This window comes from Pezoporus flaviventris, unplaced genomic scaffold, assembly GCF_033815535.1.
Source record: "Pezoporus flaviventris isolate CSIRO_AGI_PZ_B2104156 unplaced genomic scaffold, CSIRO_AGI_Pfla_v1 ptg000063l, whole genome shotgun sequence".
NCBI lineage: Eukaryota > Metazoa > Chordata > Aves > Psittaciformes > Psittacidae > Pezoporus > Pezoporus flaviventris.
In genome coordinates, this window is record NW_026892611.1 from 3,702,294 (window position 1) to 3,725,616 (window position 23,323).

Consider the following 23,323-nt stretch of genomic DNA (forward strand, 5'->3'; position numbering starts at 1 on the left):
GAGAAAAATCTAGGACAGATACAATTAGGAGGAGGCATGATCCATAAAAGTATTCTTAAGACCTGTTTCAAGCCAAGCTTCCCATAGATTCTCTCAAATCTCTCAAATCCCCAAAGTTTTCTCTTATCAAAAAAATAAACCCTCTGAAAGAGACCTTTCACTGCCAATAAAAGGATATTGAGTTATTTGCTGTGCTGCTACAGCAAAGTACAGAAAATAGCCTCACCTCCTGCTCAGAGAGCCCATCAATGATTTCAGAAATCTCATGTTCACTTCTAGCAATAGTTGCTGAAAGTCCAGCTCCTCTTTGACCAACTCTAGAAAAAGGGGAAAACAGATGTAGTGAGGATAAAGCGTAAAAGAGCTGTACTTTCAGATTTGGTACACAACAATGACAACCTTCAGAATTCCTTAAAATCCTGTTGCCAGTCTCCCAGATCAGTTAGGACTGGTCTTTTATAAGTAGTCTCATGGTACAACTTCTGTTCATGTACTCCAAATTCAAACAACTGCTCAGTTTTAGAGGCAAATGTGCAAAGCTCACAAGAAGGGCATGCTTGAATCAACATCCAGCAAGGGGTGTTACCAGTGATTCCATTGTAAGCATGTGTTTTAGGACTCATTAATATGCTTCTGTTGAGTATCAGAAATGCTCATCAGTGGCACAGAAATCACCATCTTAATCAATACATCTGAGACACTGAATAACAGCTTTTTTTTTTTTTTAAAGAAAAAACACAAAATTTCACCGATTTAATCAAGTTACTAACACAGTGCTGAGGCTCATCACAATAAAAGGAAGTTTTCAACTTTTGAACTAACAGGGAGAGCTGTAATTTTGAAGAATTTTTCAGCTAGTGATCTTTACACTTAAGAACATCATAATACATTAGGGCACATGGATCAAAAAGCATTTCAGAGATAAATATCACTGAGAGACATTAACACCATCATTTGCTCAAAGATTTTACTGAAGTAATCAGTTTGTACAAAATCTGTCAAAAAACCACCAAACCAATCCTTAGTATTTCTACATCAACAGTATTAGGAGCACAGCTATAGACAAAGATGCTATTGCATTAGAGAACATAAATACAGTGTAAACAGATGGCCCCTTCCCAAGCAGTTTGCAGTTACAAAGATGAGATGTGTTTTTAAAGTAAAAGCTTCTCATAGATAGAAGTGCTGTTTCCATTCTAACAGTTTACTTTTTCCTCTTTTCTTGATTCCCCAAAGCCAGATACTGCAGCCTTCACAATAAATTGCAAACCAGCTGCTTTTCCTATGTTTTATGAATTAAGGTGATTTAGACAGATGGGTAGGATTAAATCTTTATAGGGCTTGAACTCTCAAAGGTGTATTAAAATGATTTCAAACATTGGATAAACACATTTTAACACAACTGAATCAAACCCAACCTAATTTTAATGTACTTCCTACAACTTTGAACTCTCAAATGAATTGCACTTCATTTCTTTTAAGACTTTTTGTACAATTTCCATTTAAAAAGTGTCTGATAGATTAAAATTAAATAATAGGGACTTAATAGGCAAAACCGTGCAATTCAAAAAGCAAATGTGTCTTGAATAAAATTACATGGCAAGTAGAACAAAAGATCACTCAAATGTTAATTAAAGAAGTCAAATGATTTTTAGAGTGCGTAGGCTAATGAATATAGGGATCATGAAACACAAGAGTAACGGAGACACCCAGTGACAAAAAAATAGAAGGATAAAATAGGGTGTAGGCCCAAAATGAACAGGCTCGCTTTAAACTGACGCTCCACAAATCTCTCTGTGCACTTCAGCAGCTTAACTCATAGCCTCACTGAACACCATAACCTATGAGCCTCTGCTAATTGTCCTCTTTTCCGTATTTCTTTTGGAAAATATGGGGTTTGAGCAGATCTAAAAAAGGGGGATAGGAAAGCACCAAACTGATGAAGTCCGCACAAAGCTGACAGGGACAGACAGGAAAGGCTGAGATATACAAGGACAGTGGATATACAAGGACAATCATGAAGATCCTGAGGATGTGAAGTGAAATGAGCTGAATGCCATGAAACACAGTGAACAAAAGAAAGAACATTTTAGTTTACATTGTACGATACACTGATGCTCCTTTTAAAGGAATAAAGCAATGAGTATAAAACAACCATTAAGCTGAAGCAATTTTCTTGTAAGTAATTCTAAAACTGAAGTTCTAAGATGTATTTTGTAGGAATATTTCAAATCCATGGTAATACCTTTGGAATCGTTCTTGCTGTTCTCTTTGCTTCCGAATTTCTGGAAATTGTTTTTCATAGTATTCTCTTGTTTTGCTCTCCTTTGCTTTCCTGCGTGGATTATTTTCTATCCTGTCAACTTTCTTCTCCCATGCCTCCATCAGCTGATCATAACGTTGACAGATTTTCTGTTCCTGTTAAATTCCAAAAGTAAGCCTTGAACTAAACAAAAATGCACTAAGACATCAGTCCACATAACATGGGTAGGCTCCCAGACTGAACGATCATATTTTTCCTGCTCTAGTGGCTTCCATTTTGATGATGACACACACACCCAATTTTCAGGAGAGAAGGTGAGGAAGTGGATATAAAAATGCAGATTTTGAATAGTACACACTATTTCTTTGCTTTATACATCACAACAGTACTTGGCAACTGCTATTACTGCCTTCCAGAAATCTCACATCTCCTGGTACCAGGCTTTTCATTAGTGGAATTTGTTTGATTTTTATTTATTTGAAATGTTTAATTAACAGAATGGGGTTGGAATGATCACAGTATATCCTCAAACTCAGCCATATGTAGGGAGTTGCTGCTATTTAACACCCCACCCCCCCCCCCCCGACTGTAAGAATTTAAATACTTCATTACATTTTCATGGTGGGATCTTCCAATTCAATACATAATCTTCTGCTATTCATAATAACAATAATGATCTTTCAGACACCACCAAAAAAAGGCTTCTGACTTTGTATGCCACATGCTACAACAGCATGCACACAAAAGCATTAGATCAATTAATACTGGTATCTAACATATACAAGTTGGATTAAAAATGCTGTCAGACTTCAAAAATCAGAAATCTGCCCTATTTTCTTTCAGATATTATTAACTACTATACTAAAAAAACATTCAGAGAGAGGCCAGGCATGACAGTTAAAGATTTTCATTGGGTCCCTTTCATACATACTCTTTAGGAAGAAAAGCTTTCTCCTTATTGCAGTTTAGATGGTTTTCAGTCAAATAATCAACAAACCAGTTGTAAACCTGCAGTTTATTTTCCAACAAATCATCCAAATTTTAGCTTAAGATCTTTTTCTGATCGACAGGATTTACATGTTTGTAAATGTTTGGGGATGCAAGTCAAGGATCCAGACAGAAAACCAACTCGTATGTGCTCTTTATACAAAAAAATGGGAATATTACCCGTTGTTTTCTTGCATGATTTCTTCTTTTAAAGAACAGTATTAGCTTTTTCCTCATCACTTGGTTTCTGGAAAGCAAAATTAGAACAAAGTACATAAGAATTAAGCACTTCTAAACTACTCAACAAAGCCCATTAGATGCTAGATGTCAGATCATTATTAGAAAAAGTATTTATTTTGGGGTATAGAAAGCAGAGGGAAAATTCCTGATGAAGCAATGATCTTAGCAATACTGTATTTTATCAGATAGAAGATTCCTGAAGATAGGTAGAACACACAATTGAGACACAAAAGCTTCCAATTTCAAGCTAGGTGCTCTCTTTCACCACAAGAAAAATAGTTTGCTAAAACGAGTAAATTTGGCTTAAGATGATACACTCTGGGAGAGTGTAATTGCAATTCAGCCCTGAAGCTAAGAGGTTTACAGTATACCGCTAAAAAAAAATAAGTACACAGCTACAGTTGAAGAAGTGGAGCAAGTGTAGATCCCTTAAAAGGCACAATAACAAGAGATTAAAGCACTTACGTTTTGATGTTTTCATGGTAGACTTTTGTGTCTGATGGTTGGTTGTAAAGTGGCTGCAATTTTGGATTAGAAAAGGTACACTTAGGACGTCTCAATGTATGTAACTCTAAAAGTACATGCAACGTATTTAACAATATTTTAGTATTCTGCTAACAGTGCACTCAATCTGAGATGCAGCAATCTGAAAGGACTAGAAGATATTCAACACAAAGCACAGGTTACTTAAAATTAGATTATAACTAGTTATGTATATAACAGTATTATTTTTTTTTCCATACTGTTCTCTCAAGTAGATTCCAATCTGTTTTCAAAATGACACTTATGTGGTCAATCAGTTCATCAAGCCCCAATTCACATTTAAGCACACAGTTCCTATATACATACACACAGAACTACATCTGTTCATCACAACAGAATTACAGCAACTAGCAAGACATAAAGGGAGGCGGTAGGGAGGGAGAGACGGGATCAAAACCAAAACCAAATCCAAGCACAACTTACCAGTTCAACTTTTGGACCAAGACCTTCAAATATCTTGTGAGCTTCTTCTGCTTTTTTCTGCAAGCAAGATTTTTGTACAGTCCAAGTAAATAATCTGAAATCAGTGTCAGAAGTGTATCTGAACTCTTTCACTTACACTAGGTGCTAAACCCTTCTCTGCCCAAACTATATCCTTCTTAATCTACTTCTACAATGTTGCCTCAGCAAATCAAGAAACCTGTACTTGAATTGTGCAGTTACTACTCTGATCTCTGTGTTTGGAAGTTGACAGGGCATAAAGGCAGAAACTGACTACCGCAGTTCATTTAATAAATAATACAGCAAATAATTGTTAAGAGGAAGAGAGGTGTCCGGTAAAACAAAAATTAGTTAACTTTGGAAAATAGAATTAAGAGACTAAAATCCTCCAATTGCCAAGCCTGAGAGTGTGAATCAATGTGTACGTAAACAAACATGGAGGTTCATTAAAGGTCCTCCTTCCACTGGGTGAAGACCTCAAAATAATTCTGACCCTAAAGGAGGCAGCTCTACATGAGACAGTTGGCTTTCACAAATTTCAAGCCTGTACTGTCTTCCAAAGCCCTTTCTCAGAAGAGAAGGCTACCTGAAATAACCCAATCTAGTTCAAATTTGCTTCTTTCCCCCCAGTAGCTGTATGTGTTAGCCCTAAGGCATTTGCAAATATAGAATGGACTAATCCATTAAGCAGTTATTATTAGAAAGTGTTTTGCTAAGTTCTAACCTTTTTCCATGTAAATTCAATCTTGAGGAAGTATTTGGAACTCACGGCTGCACAAAGTAATGGTATATCAAGAAAATATTATAGTATTACCCTGGTACATTGTTTTTTCTGGTCTCAAAAGATTTAAAATTTAACTCTAGCCCTATTATCTTAGCCAAATTTTAACCAACAGTAGCTGAATATCAAAAGTAATTATCCTAAACTGTATGGTTTGAAGATGACAGCTGCCAAAGGACTGTCCTCTTGTACAACTGCAGAAGAGATACCAAACAGGTGCTACAGACACAAATGGCTTAATACATCTTTAATAACCCTTTAAGTAAGTCAGTGAGTATTGGCATGTGCTATTAGTATTAAGCCAATCAATGCTGCCATTCTACATGACACATAATTTCTGATATAAGAACTCAAAACAAGTGCTAAAACTGATTCACAAATGAATCAAGTTTGGTAATTCCCCTTGTATATAGAATACTGTACGAACAGCTACACAAACAGAAGCAGCTAATTGATTACTATACACTGACACACTACTCCACCTCAGGCAACACAGAAATGGGATTCCTCATCTCCTAGCACATACACAACATAGGGAGTGCAATAGCAAGTTCAAAATTCTCTTGTAGAATCCATCAGTAACCAGTTAGCAGAGAAAGAGTAGCACAGCAGCCCACTAAGATGTACATATTGCTGTACATTGCTTACATCAGTTCTTATAACACAGTAATTGCCTCAATGTTCTGTATTAAGTAAATACATCAAACTTCAGAGAGAGCTGGGGAAAGGGGAAAACAGACTGAATGGAATGTTTGGGATACAGTTCTACTCTAGAAAATCTAGTATTGTGTTGCAGTTTTTTACCACCTCAAATTTGCAACAATAGTCTATTGTAACAGAAGTTAGATGTTCCTCTAAACTACAAAACAGAATTGGGAAATTAAACAAACATATACCGCTCTCACAAAAGAGTAAAATACGTTCAAAACCAGCGGATATCCAATTCACTAATCTCAAACTACCAGGGGAAAAAAAAGCAGCAAGCACTTCGCTGCTGTTTGTGATCTACTGATCTCTTGTACTTTTGTCACCACTTATGCAACACAAGCTCACAATTCACCTACATACTGCTTCTTCATATCTGTTCATTTAAACAAAGTGCCAGAAGTCAGAGTTTAAAGAGAAGGCATGTAATCTTACAACATATGCAGCTTTTCCCCTTCAGCCAATTTAAACGTTGGGCCTTCAGTCAAGCTTCTCAGTTTTTATGCGAGGAAAAGAGCATTTAAGACTAATTTCTGAAGCATTTTTTCATATCCATCGTGTGTGTTCATATATACCCATCTGAACACCAGGGTCTAGGGATGAGACCCACAGATGTGTTTCCCTAGAGTGCTTGCAAGATAAAAGAAGGATCCTGTGATCACGAACAGTCATGAAAATGTCATTCATTTAAAGAAGTAAATGGGTATTAAAAGAGGGGTGGGCAAATCAATAAAACAGATGAAGCAAAAACTGCCCCACAGAAGCAAATGAAGATGTAATGAATTTTAGCAGCTGGGTCAGATTCACAGCTACGCTATTCAACTAAAAAGCGCTCTTACCCGATTCTCGTCGTAAATGATTTGGACAATACTGCGGTGTTTCTGTTCCACTGGAGGAGGGGAGACAGGCCTCTCTGGCTCTGGAGGCTTAGCAGCTTCTTCTTCAAGTTGTTGCTAAGAGACGAAAGAAAGAAAATCAGCCATCCGTACCATGTTACCCTTACCAGTAATTAGTCACCAGAGATAAAATATGCAGCCGATCAACAGTTAGCACCGCCTGTTATTCGTCTTCTTAACTGACAAGGAGTGAATGAAGTAATTTTAATGCCAACAAGGAAGGTAAGAAGACTATTTTTTGTACTATTAGTAAACCAAATTAAGAGTTTACAGGACTCACCTGCATTGAAAAAGACTTGTTTTAGCTTGACATTTAAAGACATTGTCACATTTATCATCACTATTTAAGTTTAAGCAAAAGTATTAACTTTGGGGAACAGTTAACACCAAACCTGCCTTCTCACGGAGGAAATCATCCACAGTGCTCACTTTCTACATTCTAGATATTCCAGTGTCACTACTACTACTGTCTCATTGTTTAAATAGGCAGAAAAAGTCCTAACCTATTCCTCATCATTCCAAACGTACTTCAGAAATAAATCACTCCACATGTACTGAAGTTCCAAGATTGTTACAATACCAAACAAGCAAAAAAAAAAATACCAACAGCAAAAAAAAAACCTGTAATATTTTCCTAGCTGCTACACTGCTGTGATTTGCTTCCACACCAAATAAATCTGGTTCAGAGACATCTTCACTTTTTAATTGTAAATCTCCCTCATCCATGCCTGCCACAAAGATACAACAAAGAACTTCTGACACTAGGGATCCATCCTGTCATACAGTAGTGGCTAGAATGTGCTATACTGCCACGCAAGATTTCCAAATCTGAAAGTTTTGTAGGAAAAACCCAGGCTCAATTACAGCAAGCAACAGAAACTCACAGCCAGGTACGTTGTGACATCCTTGGGATTTTTCTGCTGAAAGAAATTTTACAGGTCACTAAAACTACAAGACACTTTAGGGGCTTCTAAAATTCAGACATAATTAAATGCTTCCATGCGATAAGAACACACCACTCCAGAGTTGTCTATTTGTTTTCCTGGACATACAAGTTAACGAATCCTATTGTGCAACTTATTTCCTACAGAGGTCCCACTGAAAGAATAAAAAGGTAAAGCTGGTATTACATCTATGGATCTTTGAAAGCCTTAAAAGGAAAAGGAGACAAGGACTTTGTTTTTCCCAATGAATAACAGATGCCTAAATTGAAGGGTGGGTTTAGTTGGCCACAACAGCTACTGGGAAAGCAACAACTACTGCCAGAAAACGTTTCCTTTGCCTCCAGCGGCTGAAGTGCAGTTCTCTTATGCAAAACATAGCCAGGACCACCTAAAAAACGTGGTATTTCCTCCTGTATTTCTCTGCTGTCTCCGTTTACTTGCATCCCACCTACTACACTTTCCCCAAGGCTGACCTTAGCTCCAGATGTTAGGATTTCTTGCCCTTGTGGAAACAGATGATCCAGGGACTTTTGTACAAGCTCTGGTTTTGGAGATGCATGCAAGGATTCTTCCCTTGCATAGGCTGTGAAAGAGGAAAGATGACAGTCTCCCCTCACTCAGCAGTCATCTTTAAAGCTGACATTACAGTCACAGCGCCCTTGTTTCACCAGTCATCTAAAGTTCAATATAAATCCATCTACTGTTGGTGTTCCTCTATGGCTTCCTCCTAGTTTCAAAAATGTTTAAAACTACATGATGTCCAACCTGTTTAAACATTCTAGCAAAATCATATGCATAATCTTCCCTTTTTAGCTTGTTCATTTGGTTCATGTAACAAAAAAATTCACCACCACCAAAAATGAAGCTTTTCCACACCTTTTTCACTGGCAGATAACAGTAGTGTCTGTTATGCTTACTTGCTTTTTCTTCAGTTTAAGGATTTGCTGTTCAACTTTTGCAATTTCACGATCTACGCGGTCCATGCTCTGTATCAATTCTTCCTTTGACAGCTTTGAAGGTGAAGCATTTTGATCCTCCCCACAAGGCTGACCAGAAATTGGAGAAGATGGTCCCTCATGCTTTCCTCCAAAAGCCGGGTCCTTTCATATGGACAGTGTGGTGGGGGAGATTGAGAGAAATCAGTCATATTGATAACATGTGAATGAGTGTTCAGTAATTAAACCAGCATGCATGAACTGAAAAGAATTTCCATTTATCTATATCTCTGTTGAGGAAATGAGTTAAAGTTTAATATTTCCGTTTATTAATGCTCTAAATATTTTAGAATTAACTTGACAGCCCATTTATGATATCGTAATTTCAAAGTCCACCTTCAAAAATAACAGGACACTTCAGTGTCTACCTTGAAACTGAAATAAGATCAAAACATCTCCCTTATCTTCCTTAAAAGTAAACAGTATCTTTTATCTTTAAAGGAAAGGTTACTTGAGAGCCAATCCTCAATACTCCGCACATACACTGAAGAGGATATTCTTGTAACCATGACCAGCCTGATAAAGTACATCTGGAGTTAGTTGTGGTTATAAATGTTGTTACGTTCTCTTGAACCTAACACAACTTAAAAATGATGACTTAAGAGAGGACAGATCCCTATTTATTTGGCTTTGATTTTTTTGTCTTTGGGGTTTTTTTTGTCTGTTTCCAAACGACACATTTCAACATGCTTCATGTTCTAACATCAGCACAGTTGTACCTTTTGTTTATGTTCTCAGACCATCATGCTCCATGACTACCTAGCTGGTAAATGCTAGCTCAGCAATACAGCCCTCATCCAAGCCAGTCTGACTGATGACATGTTTGAATGCCTCTTCTCCTCAAGATAATACTAGGCTGTATTGGTAAATTGAGACAGTAAATTTCCACATGTAGCACCTGGATAAAAGCTTAGTTACTGTGAACATGTTAATATCGCTTAGTTTCTCCAGCCCCCTTTGATCTTTGCCATGCAACACAGCGAGTTACTAAAAAAATCACACGCTATCATAATTTCACTTCACAGTTTATTCACGTGATAAAAGGAATGGCAGAGAAAAGACAAGTAATCAACTGTTTAAAGTCTGGTGCCTATTAGATTTTGAATCCGTATGGTGAAATTTTTCTTTACATGATCTGGGTCTAGGGACTTGAGCTTCAGAAGTCACACAGCGCCTTTTTGGCGAGTGAGGCTGCATGCTTGTGTGTGCACATGAGAGAAGGTATTAAATATTAGAGAGACTGGTCTGCTCTATACAAATAGCTCTCACCAATATTCAGTATCTACAATAAAAAATATCTACACCAAACTACATTGTCCTACCCTCACCCAAAATGAAGCAGTGAGAATTACTGTTCTGTAAATAAGCAGATTCGTTTTAAGTGCTTAAGGAAAAGGGGGTGGAAGGGTGTACTTTGACCATTCAATACAAATATTACAGAAAAAAACAGATCTACATTAATCTGCCACTAGATTTCAATTGTAAAGCAGAAATATTTCATGCACTATATCTTAATCATTTTGCAAATGAGTTTTTAATAACTTAAGAGTGCAATGGCAACTCAGAACATCAGACTCTTTACTGTGTTTGAGGCAGACTTATCTCCTTGTTCTTTCTATAAGAGTAACACTGACTCATGACAAGTTTGTGATAACGTGCAACATTAAATTTCTGGGATTGAAAAATGAGCCTTAAGCAAATTAAAAAAAAATTACCTAACAGCAAAGAATTTATTTGCTCACTACAACATAGTGATTTACACCTTCAGCACTGCAACCAGAAAAGGCTTTACCTTCTTAATATCTGCAGATCTCAACCCTTCCTGCAGAGGATGTACTAAAGGCAAGACAGTAGCTGCGCTGACACGCTGAAAATGGGAATCGGAGACTTGCTCAAGACGTGGTCGCTTAGATTCCAGTGAATCATGATCTGTCTGAGATGGACCTGGATGAAATTGCTGTTCATATCCAGTTCTCCTTTCCTGAGGCCTAATACACAGAAGAGAGAAACTATTAAAATATATGCTGTCCATACAAGAAAAATATTTGGTGTTTCTCAACCCTTTTCAAATATACAGGAGACGCAATACAGTGAAGCCCCTTCTAAACAGTAAGACAAACGTTTCTAAGTATGACCTCCTAAAATACAGGTTAAAATCCACAAAAAAAAAAAAAATCAAAGTTTTCTTCAGTCTTAAAAGACAGTTTAAACAGATACCCATCATTACAAGCACCCGAAGAAACTTAACCACTGCGACAATGACACTGTTCAAATCAAAGTTCCGATTCAAACTGTAAACAAAAAAATCCATGAGATAAACATCGTATTATATTCCACTGAACACAGATGGCCACAACAGCTCCATTATTTCCTTTTTGCAGTCAAATAATTTTCAAATATACACAGAATGCTTGAAATGGGCCACGAGTCTATTTGGAACTTGATCTCTACTAAAACACTACTCTATGACAGAAACAGTCATTGATTCAACCCATGAGTCATCTAAAACCTCCTCCTCCTCCAAAAAATACAGAACACTATCACTAGCTCCTTTACAGAGCAATGCACAGGATGTCCATAAAAGAACCTCATATGCTTCAACATCTTCCTATGAAGTGCCACTGAAGAGATGACAGTAGTTTCCTGTATTTTGCCAGAACTACTGAATAAGCTTTTACAAATTTACAAAAGGGGGAGAGGATTTATTTCTGCTGTAAACTGACATTCTGAGAACTCTACAAGCTACTATGATTCTCAGCACTAAAACAGAGCCTTACTGGCATTTGGTGACGAAGGCAAGACACAAGCCCCAGGTTTCACTATCACCAAGTTATTTCTGGGAATATTCTAATGAGATTTTAAGAAATAATAATATTTAAATAACATTAATCACTGGTATTTTTTCAGAACCAGGTTATCTCAGTTATAACCAAAATAAACTGCTAGCAGTAATCCAGCATATAGCTGTCCCTAGCAGATATACTTACTAAGAGTCCAAGGGAAAAAAAAGAGCTTGTTATAAGCAATAATACTTGCTTACAACTGCACATCAGCATACTAATATGCTAAAGAATTGAGAAGCATAAATCATATAGTAACCTCTCCCCTTAACAGAAGCATATTCTTGCTAACTTACTACAATCCAATTCATCATACCCTGATCTATAGTGCGTTTTTAATTTCTAAATTTGATTTTCAGAGTACATCCAATATTCCTCAGGTATACAGTCAATGAATGCTTAATATAGCCTGAAAACTTTCTTGAACCTATCAACCTTCCAGTAATACTAATGTACATTTGAGCATTCATCAATATCCACCATGAAGTAACCCATTTTATTGAGAAGATATTACTAAGATGAAACTAAGTTACACCATATGATTCAATGTATGCGTGCACTCCATTTGTCCTCAGTTCACCTACTGGACCCAGATCAGTTGCAGCTACTTACAGAGACAGGAGTGGTATACGAGACTGACAAAAAGGATATTTAAAACACATGATATGGAGCTGTCAAGTGTCTTGCCAAAAGTAATATACATTCCCATTTAGTCCTCTGTGCCTAGAAGTCCATTTTCTGCCACATTTCAGTGCTTTACAACTCTTACAACTCAAGTACCCAACTAGCTTTATTTCTTCTTACTTGCCCAGCCACACAGATATCATCTGTTGAATAAACAAGCCTAATCTAGAAAATATGACAGGTAGTATTCACTCTAACAACTCCTGCACTTGCTGCTTCTACTCATCAAGATGAAATTATCCAAAGGTACAAACTCTACACACTTCTGGCCTAAACAGCATGAAAAAGCTTGTGCTATGCACTTGGATTCTCAGAAGTTTGCTGTTAGGAGAGATCTGGGAAAAGTGAAGCAGACAGTCACTTCCTGTCTATGAAACAAATGCACTAGTTAAGCCAAAGGGACTGAGGAATTACACAACAGCTACAACACTCAAGCGCAGGAGACCAACACTACTACAACAACGAGCAGCATAACAAAATCCAGTACTTAGACAAAAACTATGAAACACAGAATCCTTTCTGTTCAAAAGTTGAAACTAACCTTACAGAAAGCACAGACTCATGGGAGATTCATGTTCACATACTTCAAAACCAGAATCCTCACCTGTCAGAGCCCGGGTGAAATTCGGAAAGCAAGGAAGGCCTGCGCCGAAGTTGCTGCTGCTGTTGCTGCTGCTGCTGCAGGAGCTGGGTTGCCTGACTGACTTCCAGGTGAGACGAGCGATAATCGGGAACTGCAAATTCCTAAATGAAAGACATTTCTGATGTTAACAAGAACAAAGGTACAGAAAACAGGATCAAAAGAGTTTGGTGTCCTGGAATGATCATTTCCAAAGATACTAAATACAGACCAAGACCATACCACTAAAACTTTAACCCAGCTCAAAAAATAAAAGCTTGTAAATGGCAGTTCTAAGTTTTAAACACTTATGCTAAGAATTTCACCCAACAATTTCTACCAAAACACAAATGAGTCAGCAGTAGAAAAATATCCACTCAAATCAATTTCACGCATCCAACCACAAAGTGGTAAAATGAGAATATATTTCAGCAACCCTGAAGCCATTTCTTCTGTTATCACCTCAAAACATTTTTACATCAGACATTTAATTAGAACTAAGAGTCAGACAAGACGCATTTCATTTATCATCAAAGTGAGGTACAAGACAATTTGTATATATGCGTCTTCAAAAGCAAAAACTTACTTTAAAAAATTATATGCAGCTGCGATTAACCAAAGAGAAGCTCTACAAGACACACAATAAGTCATTATCCATAATGATTTTGTTTTTATTAATTATCTGAAAATAAATATGGAGCATGCCAAAAAGCTCCTATTCTTGAATATCCTTTTGCAAACATGTAAGTAGAACAAAACATCTAAAGTGTCTGTAGCAGGAGAATTAAATTAAAATGAGAGAAACCTGAACTGTTCTAAAGCTAACAGCTAGCTCTCCACTGCCCACCATGCCATAGAGAGCACAGGATGGCAGAATGAATGCTCAGCAGGAATAACTAAGCAGGAGATTCTTAGAAATCATTACTCCAGTTCTGGCTAGCAGAAGACAGGTAGCTGGAAGCCCTGGTATAGCTGCTTCAGAAAAAAAAAGCAGTGTAACACAACTTTTTAACTTCAGATTCACATTCTCCACATTGCACACAGGTTTTGTCAAGCACCACATTTAGCTTACAGAGGATCTAGCCAAATACTCCTTACATAGGATGGAAGATAACTATGGGTGTACTTCTTATGCTCCTGGGCCTAATAGGAGATTAATTCGCCATAAAAATTTAGTATCCACAAAAGCCACAAGAGCCCAGACTCTCAAAGGATTTGTTACAGCCAGAATGCTTCAGTCATATTACATGTACACTAACTGCAGGCAGATTATTCACAAATTCTTGGAAAATCATTGCTATCAATGAATACGGACTCAGCCACACTAACATTGGACAAATTTAGTATGACGACTAACCATTACTAAATTCAAGCAAAACTACAGCAAAAGTTCAAGAACACGATCCCTAGTGAATTTATTCAAACTACAAGAACCCAATGATAAAACCAGGAAGTTTATATTAATTCCCTGTGATAAAGGTCTAGAATTATAAAACTTGGATTTCTGACAAAAAACAAACCCCAAACCCCAACATAAAACTAAACAAGTAAAAAAGCAGATACATATATCATCTTAAAGAAGCAAAATGGAGTGCTTTCAGCAAAAAAAAAGGAGGGCAAACAAAACCAAACCACCCCACAACTATCTACCTAAGCAACACTGGCAGTTCTCAGCAGGGCATGTGGTCTGCAACTCCACTGTTTTCAAATGTGAACGAATTTTATTACATTGGTTTAAAAAGAAATAAAATACATCCCATTTGGCACAGCAAGCACCTGAATTATACTCTTGTTAGATTTGTAAGGCTCATGTCTCCTTACCTGCTGGTGCCGGGTGCTAGGGAAGGTGTACTGGACAGAGTGAGTAGGATAACGACTCTGTTCTGTGCTGAATGCTCCTTGGTTAGGAGGGTAGCCTGAACTTGACATTATCAGAGAAGAAGTCTTCACAAAGCTGTGAGATCAAGACCAGCAAGCAATCATGTTTCTAGGAAACCGCCTAAAGGAAAAAAGATCACTGATAAGCACCCAAGTACCAGATGTACTCACAATACATTACAGCCATAGTCACCTAAGCAAAACAACCATTACCAGTAAAAGCTTTTCCCTGATGTATTTATTTAATAGGTTACTCTAGTCTGAAACATGCTAACAGGTCTTAAATGAGCTCAAAATGAGACATGTCAGCATTGTCTACTTGAAGATTATATTGTTGGAATATATCATTTACCTTACCAGATGAATTAGGAGGGTTTTAAAAGCAAAGCAGGTTACTTAAAATAAATGTTACAGAGGATATAATAGTCTATAGATGGACTCTTTATTTACAGTAAATTTCTTTAACACAACATGAAGTTTACTTTCGTTTCTTCTACAGAGTGTCTGGATTCTATGAACTGTTTCTTACTTTCAGATTCAGGTAATCTTAGGGCTCCTCTGCTCAATATCACCTACAGTTTATTACACCACAGTGTATTAGTCAGGCCCTTAAATACTTTTACCATCTAAGAGCACCTTTACAGAAGTAGTTTATAAAAAAAGGCAGTCACAAAAAAAAAAAAACACACCCCAAACCCAACAATTTCAACTGACACCACATTTGTCTCATATAGGATGCCAGAAACTGAATATACTATGAAGCCTAAAAACAATCTTACTTAGTTAACATCTGATGGCTGCTTTGCCTCTATTGTATTCTCCAGCTACAGATTAACAGTAAACACTGTGATGCATACTGATCTGGAGAAGAATTTTAAAGACTGAAAACATCCAGACAAGTTCACTAACTCCAAGTATCTATGAAGCTGTGTATGTTTTCAGATGCTGAAGACCAGAAGACATTGATTAAACACTTGTGCCCATTAGGGCTTTAAGTGGGCAAGTTATGGGTCTAACCAAAAGAGTAGGACATATATATATATGTCCTCCATATTTCTAGGACAGTAATACAAGATATTTCTCTCTGATAGCTCAAAAGATGTAACCCTTAGAAGCCTTGGTCTTACATACAGAATTCTATCAGACCTGTAGCAAATTCTCAACCTCTGTTCCAGAGCCCAGCAGACATATCAGACCTTCACATAAAGTAACTGTTGATCCTTGCCTAGATCACTTCATTTCAAAGTGCATTCATCTGCAGCCTTTCACAACCACCACATGCGAAGTTATACTTCTGAACTGCACTTTCCATTAGCAATCAACAGACAAAATCAGCTCAGGAAAGGATCAGATACAACAGATCTTAAAATTTATCACTCCTGATCCAGTTGGGATTTTCCCCTGCCACGTCTCCATCAAACAAAGGAAGCTTTACACATTGGGCTATCAGAATTATGAGACAAGTCTAGATTTACATCTTACACCTAATTCTCAGATATGAAAAAAATCAAAGAAAACCCCTGCAGTTTCTCTTTCAAGCCAGTACTACAGATCACTAGTTGTGCACTTTACAGTACTATATATCTATTATAGTATCTGTAGTTTATATCTAAGTGACAAGTTTTAACATAGAATTCTTCACCATTAACATTTATTATGCTTCCTCATTCATACTGCATTCATTAAAGTACATCTTTACCAACTATGTGATGGTCTAATAGGTCTGAGTCATATGGTTTCCATTTAAGCAAGAAACAGCGTCAGAAAGCAAGCAGTTTTAGATAACATACATTGTGAGAGTTAGCTGCAAGCTATAGTACCTGAATACTATATATTTCCAAAGTCCAATGTACAGCAAATGAAAACCTTTGATTTTTCTCTCAGTTTTAAATGGATTTTCGTAGAAATTATGGCATAGAGCTAACTGCCAGCACAATCAAATGTTTACTAATGTGGTAACTACTTCCATCATAGCCTGGTGGACATCTATTATTAAATGAAAATTCTGCATGCCATAAGGATGCTCAAACAACTGAAGGTTACAAATGTACAAATCTTAGTTTGATGAACTGCTGATGCCCTAACTTGTGCCGCCTCACCAGCTTCATATGCAGTCTTCATAAATATGCGGAAGATGTCAAACTGGATTTTATATATCTGCAGCTGCTATATATATAGTGTATATATGCCACTATATATAGTGTATATAAGGATATGTGTATAAGGATATGTACATCTCCTACACCTTAAAATCTTCAGTGGGGAATAAAGACAGTAATACTAGATCTGAACAAAGCTCCTTTAGTCCAATACACTGTGACTGACAGTAGCCAGCAGCAGGCATTTAAGAAGCATGTACCAGTGTCTTCCCAACAAACTCTCCAGCCTTCCAGTGTCAACCCAAGAAGCAGTGCATGGCTCAGGGATTCCCTGAGTCAGAGCCTTTCTGTTTAAGATTTCTCAATGGCTTTCTCTTCCATTGGTTTGTCCAGCCGTTGTCTGAACTAGTATGAACTCTCAAAATTCACAACTGCTTGTCACAAGAAATTCTATAGTTTGGCAGCATTTCACATGAGAATCTATCAGCTTTTGTTTGCTCTGGACCTGCTACCTTCCTTTATTGCAACAGACCAAACATCTATTTCATATTCTTATTTTCCCCATTGCACGCACAATTTCATAGACTTCCACCATTTCCCTTCAGGCCTATCTTTTCCATGCTGGTCTACTTGGTTATTCCTTGTCAGCCACTTCAAAAGATTCTCTAGTTCTTTGATACCCATTGTGAGGCACAGGGAGCCAAAAATGTACACCAGATTGTGGGAAAGTATCAATAAATACTCCTCCTGTTCTTATACTCTTCCCTTACCTGCTGGCCACAATCAGGTAGATCTGAATAATCTGAGGATGCAGAGAGGATCAGATGAACAACCACTTGAAAATCACACACAAATACAGGGCAACTGCTCCATGATTCAAAGTCCTTGTTAGTTTCTCTCTGTCAGGTATCATCTCCTTATTTTCTCAATATTCAGGCAAACCCACAAGTTGATCATTAACCCACGTGCTGAAAGTTCAATCCACACTCACTCTGTATGATGCTATAAAGACCATTTCTCCATTCACAAGAACATTAGTGTACAGATTGTTAGGTTTGTGTTAGGACTGTTAGTCTTGACATCTCCACCAATATAAGAAACTTTCGCAAGCAAAAGAATGAGAAGTCCTGACCATGTCTCCAGATTCCATGCTAGACATGGAAAGATGAGGGGGAGGAGGGGAACCTGGCAACAAGCTGAGCATCCTTCATCTATCCACCAATGTTAACTCAAACCACCATCTCAACCTACAAGTTTTACACAACACCTATGAAAGCCTTCAGTCCAATGGCCTTTCTGCTGAGTAGGATCTGCAAGCAGGATCATGGTCATAGCACCATAAAAAAATTAAAACAGGTGAAAGAGAGAAAAGCTGCCAACAGAAGGCAACAGAAATAGCATTAGAGGTTATAATTGCAGTCAATAGGAAAGGTGGGAAGTGAAGAGAGAAAACAAAAAAGCAAAAATTAGGTTATCAGTGCTGGGGGTGCATTACTCTTCCTGAGGGAACTGACACAACAGCAGGAAGAGATAAGGGTAACAGTAAAGGAAAATCCATGGCTATATGCTGGCAATTAGAAGGTAGGGGGGGGACCGAAAGCATGGAGATTCTGTGTAGGATCTCATTTCTTTCAGACAAAATCAGTACTGTAGTACAACAATGTGTAAGACGACATTAAAGTACAAAATATTTTTTCCCTCCAAGCCTCCTTCTGTTATTTCATTTACATGTATCTGCACCTTTTCCTAATTTGACCTCTTTAAATGACCTGCAGACCCCATCTTATCTCCCAGACTCTTATAGTATGAGCCTGTTTACACTCTGCCATATTAGGGGAAATGGGGAGTTTTTGCCAATATTTGCCGAAAGTATTACCACCAATATTCTGCTCATCTCTCCCTGTCTTGCTACCTTAATTCTGTAATTGTGGATCTAAGTACTTGACTTTAACTTATTTCTCTCCAGAAAACATTATGACCTATCAGCTAAAAGTACCTGCCTGTCTCTTCAGCATCTGCTCACATGCTTCCAGCAGACAGAGATTATTTTTCATCAGCCTATTTCCTGGTCAGTGAGGGCAATGCCAGCTTCCTGATGTAATGGCTCTAAGTTCCATACGTTCAGATTACGTTTAAATACAGCAATCTTTTTGTATAAAATTGTAAGTGTGTGTGTAGACTGTAAACAACCTCATTGGGGCTTTCCTAGCTGCTGTATCCCTCCATTAGTCATGACAAACCTTGTCTTGCTCTACTCAAATCCAATCAGAATACTCCTTTAAAGCTCCTCGCTATTAACACTCTCTGCCTCTCCAATCCTTCCACTGGTTTCCTCTTGTCTACTACAACAGAGGCTGCTCATCTTCGTATTCAGCACCCTTGACAAAAATCACAATACAAGAAATCAGCTTCCAACTCTGCTCAGTCAATGTCAGCAAGATTCTATTTTTCAGACAAGTATTTTCAGCCCTTTTCATTTTATTCTGCAAATTTGAGGGGTTTCTCATATAAACATTTACAAGAGCTGTTATAGACTTTGGAATTTTGCCTTAACTGTCTCACAGAGATAAAGTCAGGTCATGAATACCTTCATACAGCTGCCAACCAGGCTGGCAAATTGTCTTGCTGACAATTAGAAGGGGCAGAAAGAAATATTTCTTGGTTTGGACTTCAGAATCCAGTCCATTCTGCTTTAGTGTCCCATTTCAATGACACTCCCATATTCCCAGACTCTGAGGTAAAACATATAAGGGATGGGGAAACCCAGTAGTAGCAAATGGATAATATTAATAGATATATATGAGAAGTATACACACACACACACATATATATATGATCAAAGAGTCAAAACAGAAACTGTTATGGCTGAAGATACTTAGCTGAGAAAAAGCAGTAACAAGTACCAGTTCCAGGAACCACTCAGCCCTGTATTAATTTGAGCTTCTCAGGCAAGGAAATGATTTAACAATGTTTATATCTAAAGGTATGGTTGTATTTTTCTCTTTGGCCAGCGCAAACTACGTGAAGAGATCCAATTCAGACTTCCCCTTAAAAGCTACTGTTTGCACTTAAATTTGTCACATGTGGAGAATTTTGAGTAAGTTACAAATAACTCAGAACTGGATATTACACTGGCAGCAGTCATAGTGTCATTTCAGATCTTATTTCTATAATGCAATACTAATTGGAACAATACCTCTTGATCTCCACATCTCAAAATGCTTCAGAAAGAAGCAGCAGCTCATACTAACTTCAGTAGACACATGGGAAAACAAGTCAGAGAACGGTTAAGAAATCTGCCAAAGACAACCAGGAAATAGTCAATGACTGAATCAGAAATAAGTGTCAAGTCTTGCAGCACTTCAAGCAGCACAAGCTAAGCACTGCCTGAGAAAAGCAGTTCTTCTCTTGGGAAAATGCAGCAGGTTAAAACCTGCGATTATTTTTAGGAGGCCAGTTCCCCCAAACCCTTCAATGCATGCCCACACACATGTTTATGCCAGCAGAAGGGAAGGAGTCAAGAGGCCAGACAGACTGCGGAGCTACCTACTTGCTGCTTGTGGAACCATGGCCCCACTTGCTGGAATACCCAGTCTCCTCCTCTTCCATTCACCTTTATGGATAAACAGCCAGTCTCATGTGTAGGCTCATTTTTAATTCACATTTATGAAACAAGCCAGCACTTTTGCATTTGGAGTAATTTTCATGCCATCTTGAAGTACTTAACCAACATTTGCTAATTAAATTTCACATCCTTTTGGGAATTTTCCTCCTCTTGTTTTTGAGCAAACTGAGTGCAATATAAAGAGTGCAAAGAATTAGATTACAGTCATATAAGGCTTAAACCGAGTTGGGGGATTTTGTTTTTAAATCAGTAAATTGAGCTGTGATGTAACTAACTGTGCCATATGCAGAGGATCCACAACGTATCACAAAATTAATTCAGGGATATTTATTCAAAATTTACTCTGGTGAGAAAACAAGGAGTGAAGGGACTGTTTCAGCAGTGGGTAGAGAGGCTTTATCCAAAAGCCTAATAACAACACTTGTGAATAATTCTTTCTGTGGAGTGAAAAAATCACATAGGAAAAAAAAAATAAAAAAAAAAACAAAACCAAAACAAACCAACCAACCAACCAACCTATTCAACCACAATAAGTAGATTTCATGATTTATAGACCTGTATCTGTACCTTCACAATACAACTTTCCAACTCACATAGAGTAAGACAAAACTACAAGTTGAGAATCACATAACTAGAAACCTTTCAAGTATATTGCTAGATTTGCAAAACAAATCTTTCTTGTAGTGTTCTTATTTTGTCAGATAATCATAAATCTGTTTGAACACTCCAGCAAAAACATCAAATCTGCATCTTGGGGATACGCCATACATGAGAAAGAAAACAAGTACATGTCTGACCCATTCCTAAAATTACCTTAATGGGTCCAACCTCCCTATAAAAAGTTATTTACTCAAACTATCGGACACAGTAAAAGGCTATCTATTACCATCTAAAAACTCCAGTGCTCAGAACATTAACAGCACCATTACAAGTGAGGACTGGCCTAACAGTTTGGAAGTCTTAACTAAAAAACCTTAACTAAAACTAGACCCTTCAGGAGCAGTTATTAGTCCTTCAGTCACTGCCTTAACTATCAGCACAGTCATATGACAGTTATTCAGAAAAACAATGAAAAAATTTAGTGACAAAGAAAGTTTAGGTTCAAACTGATCTATGTTAAACCTTCAAGTCTGATTATTCGAAGTTCTGCAAAGTATTGTGGAATGGGATGGTGAGAAAATTAGCTACAGGATCATTACATAGGACAATCCTAAAAGATAAAAAGGTTTTCATTCAACAAGCTACCAAGAGGCTGATGCCTGAAGAAATTTAAGATAATTTTATGCTTTAAAACAAGAATTGAAGAAGTGTATTCCAGCTACAATATCCCAGCTTACAGGTGTGCTGTATGAAAATCTGCTGGGCATATCCCCCAAAAGATGAAAGAGTCTTCACATGCTACAAGCAAAAAATGCTAATAGGTCAACACTGAAATTAAACACAATTTAAGTAATGGCTATTTAAACATGTTCCAGAATACCGTGCTTCCAGTTTTTGCATCAGCCTCATAGCTCATCAACCTCTTCCACACTTTCTTTAATCTTTTTCCACTCAGGTTTATGTTGCAGAATACTCTGAAGCTCGTAGTCAAAGTACACAGGCATATGCTATTAGAATGAATTGAAACAATTAACATATTTTCTCCAAATTGAGAAGTAACTGCTGAATTTTCCATTACAACTCCGCATATGCAAATGCCTTTTCTTCTTCTGTGGCAGACATTCAAAATATACCATAAATTCCTGAGAACTTTAATTTCACTTAGTTGCACCCCCTCTACTCACAAGGTTATTGACGTAAAAATTGCTATTTCTATCCCTTCTAGAAATACAGTTAAGAAAATAACCTCTATAAGGCCGTGTTTTACTAGCAACACTAAATAACATCCTCTCCACTAATTATTAACGTCATACAATTTGAGCCAGAAATACAGCAATGGGGGTATATGAAAAAAAGATGCTAAGAAAAGCCGAAACATCTGAATTTGACCCTTCTCACACCCTGAAATTTCCACTAACACACAATATCATCTTATTTCTGAACATCCAAAGCATTAACTCATAATTAATGCTATACAGTGTCTGACATATTCTACATGACATGGAAGCATGGTATACTTTAATTCAGGCAATTACAGACGTGACAGAAGTCAAGGAGCATTAAAGCCGTCAATTCAAGATGTCACATTTGCTCTACACTAGCAAGACTTTTCCATCTGCATCAACAGAGATGAAGAATTAACATAGGATTTTATACTTCGAATTTTAATAGAAAAAGATTTTCCATTACAGACTACCAGCGCCTTTGAGTACTTAAGTAACAGCTTTTGGAACATTAAATATTAAGTAAGTTTTAGAAGAGTACTTCAAAACGATTTTTACTGCCATTCCAAAAGGTGAATTTTTATTTCACACTTGCATATGCAATTTACAACCAAACTGCTGCCAGATCTCAGGATCACACTGTTGCACTTCATCTTTAAATAACAGTTTCTCTTTCTCTCCTGCTAGGTAACTACAAATACAAATAGAATTTGTGCTCCACCAAAATGGGGTTGATCAAATTCAGCTGACAAGATACTCCAGGAAATTCTATTTTAATCTCTCCTGTAATTTCTGAGCTTAAAGAAAAGTTGCTAATACCTGATATTAAGACCCAGGCCATACACAACTTTGCTATATTATACGGCGGACTGTAAGAGGGAAAACTAAGACTACATTAGCGTCTTAGGAAGCTTCTAATTAGCTACCCAGTTGCCTCACAAAAAAGAGGGATGCTGAGCG

The 23,323-nt window shown here is 37.4% G+C and overlaps 1 protein-coding gene across 7 annotated transcripts in view; it reads right to left on the reverse strand.

The window, feature by feature from the left end:
• NCOR1 (nuclear receptor corepressor 1) overlaps positions 1-23,323 on the reverse strand; it is a 65,858-nt gene that overhangs the window by 36,535 nt on the left and 6,000 nt on the right. For 6 of the 7 annotated variants that reach the window (XM_061470216.1, XM_061470217.1, XM_061470219.1 and 3 more), the window contains exons 2-11: positions 14,760-14,937; positions 12,924-13,063; positions 10,588-10,783; positions 8,718-8,900; positions 6,800-6,913; positions 4,457-4,513; positions 3,956-4,008; positions 3,431-3,497; positions 2,246-2,418; positions 227-317 (exon numbers count right to left, since the gene is read on the reverse strand). In XM_061470216.1, the coding sequence (XP_061326200.1) occupies positions 227-317; positions 2,246-2,418; positions 3,431-3,497; positions 3,956-4,008; positions 4,457-4,513; positions 6,800-6,913; positions 8,718-8,900; positions 10,588-10,783; positions 12,924-13,063; positions 14,760-14,867 (1,182 nt within the window). In that variant the 5' untranslated portion in view covers positions 14,868-14,937. Of the gene's footprint in view, positions 1-226; positions 318-2,245; positions 2,419-3,430; positions 3,498-3,955; positions 4,009-4,456; positions 4,514-6,799; positions 6,914-8,273; positions 8,374-8,717; positions 8,901-10,587; positions 10,784-12,923; positions 13,064-14,759; positions 14,938-23,323 lie in introns of those variants that run through there. The other variant, XM_061470220.1, reaches the window with a different exon arrangement.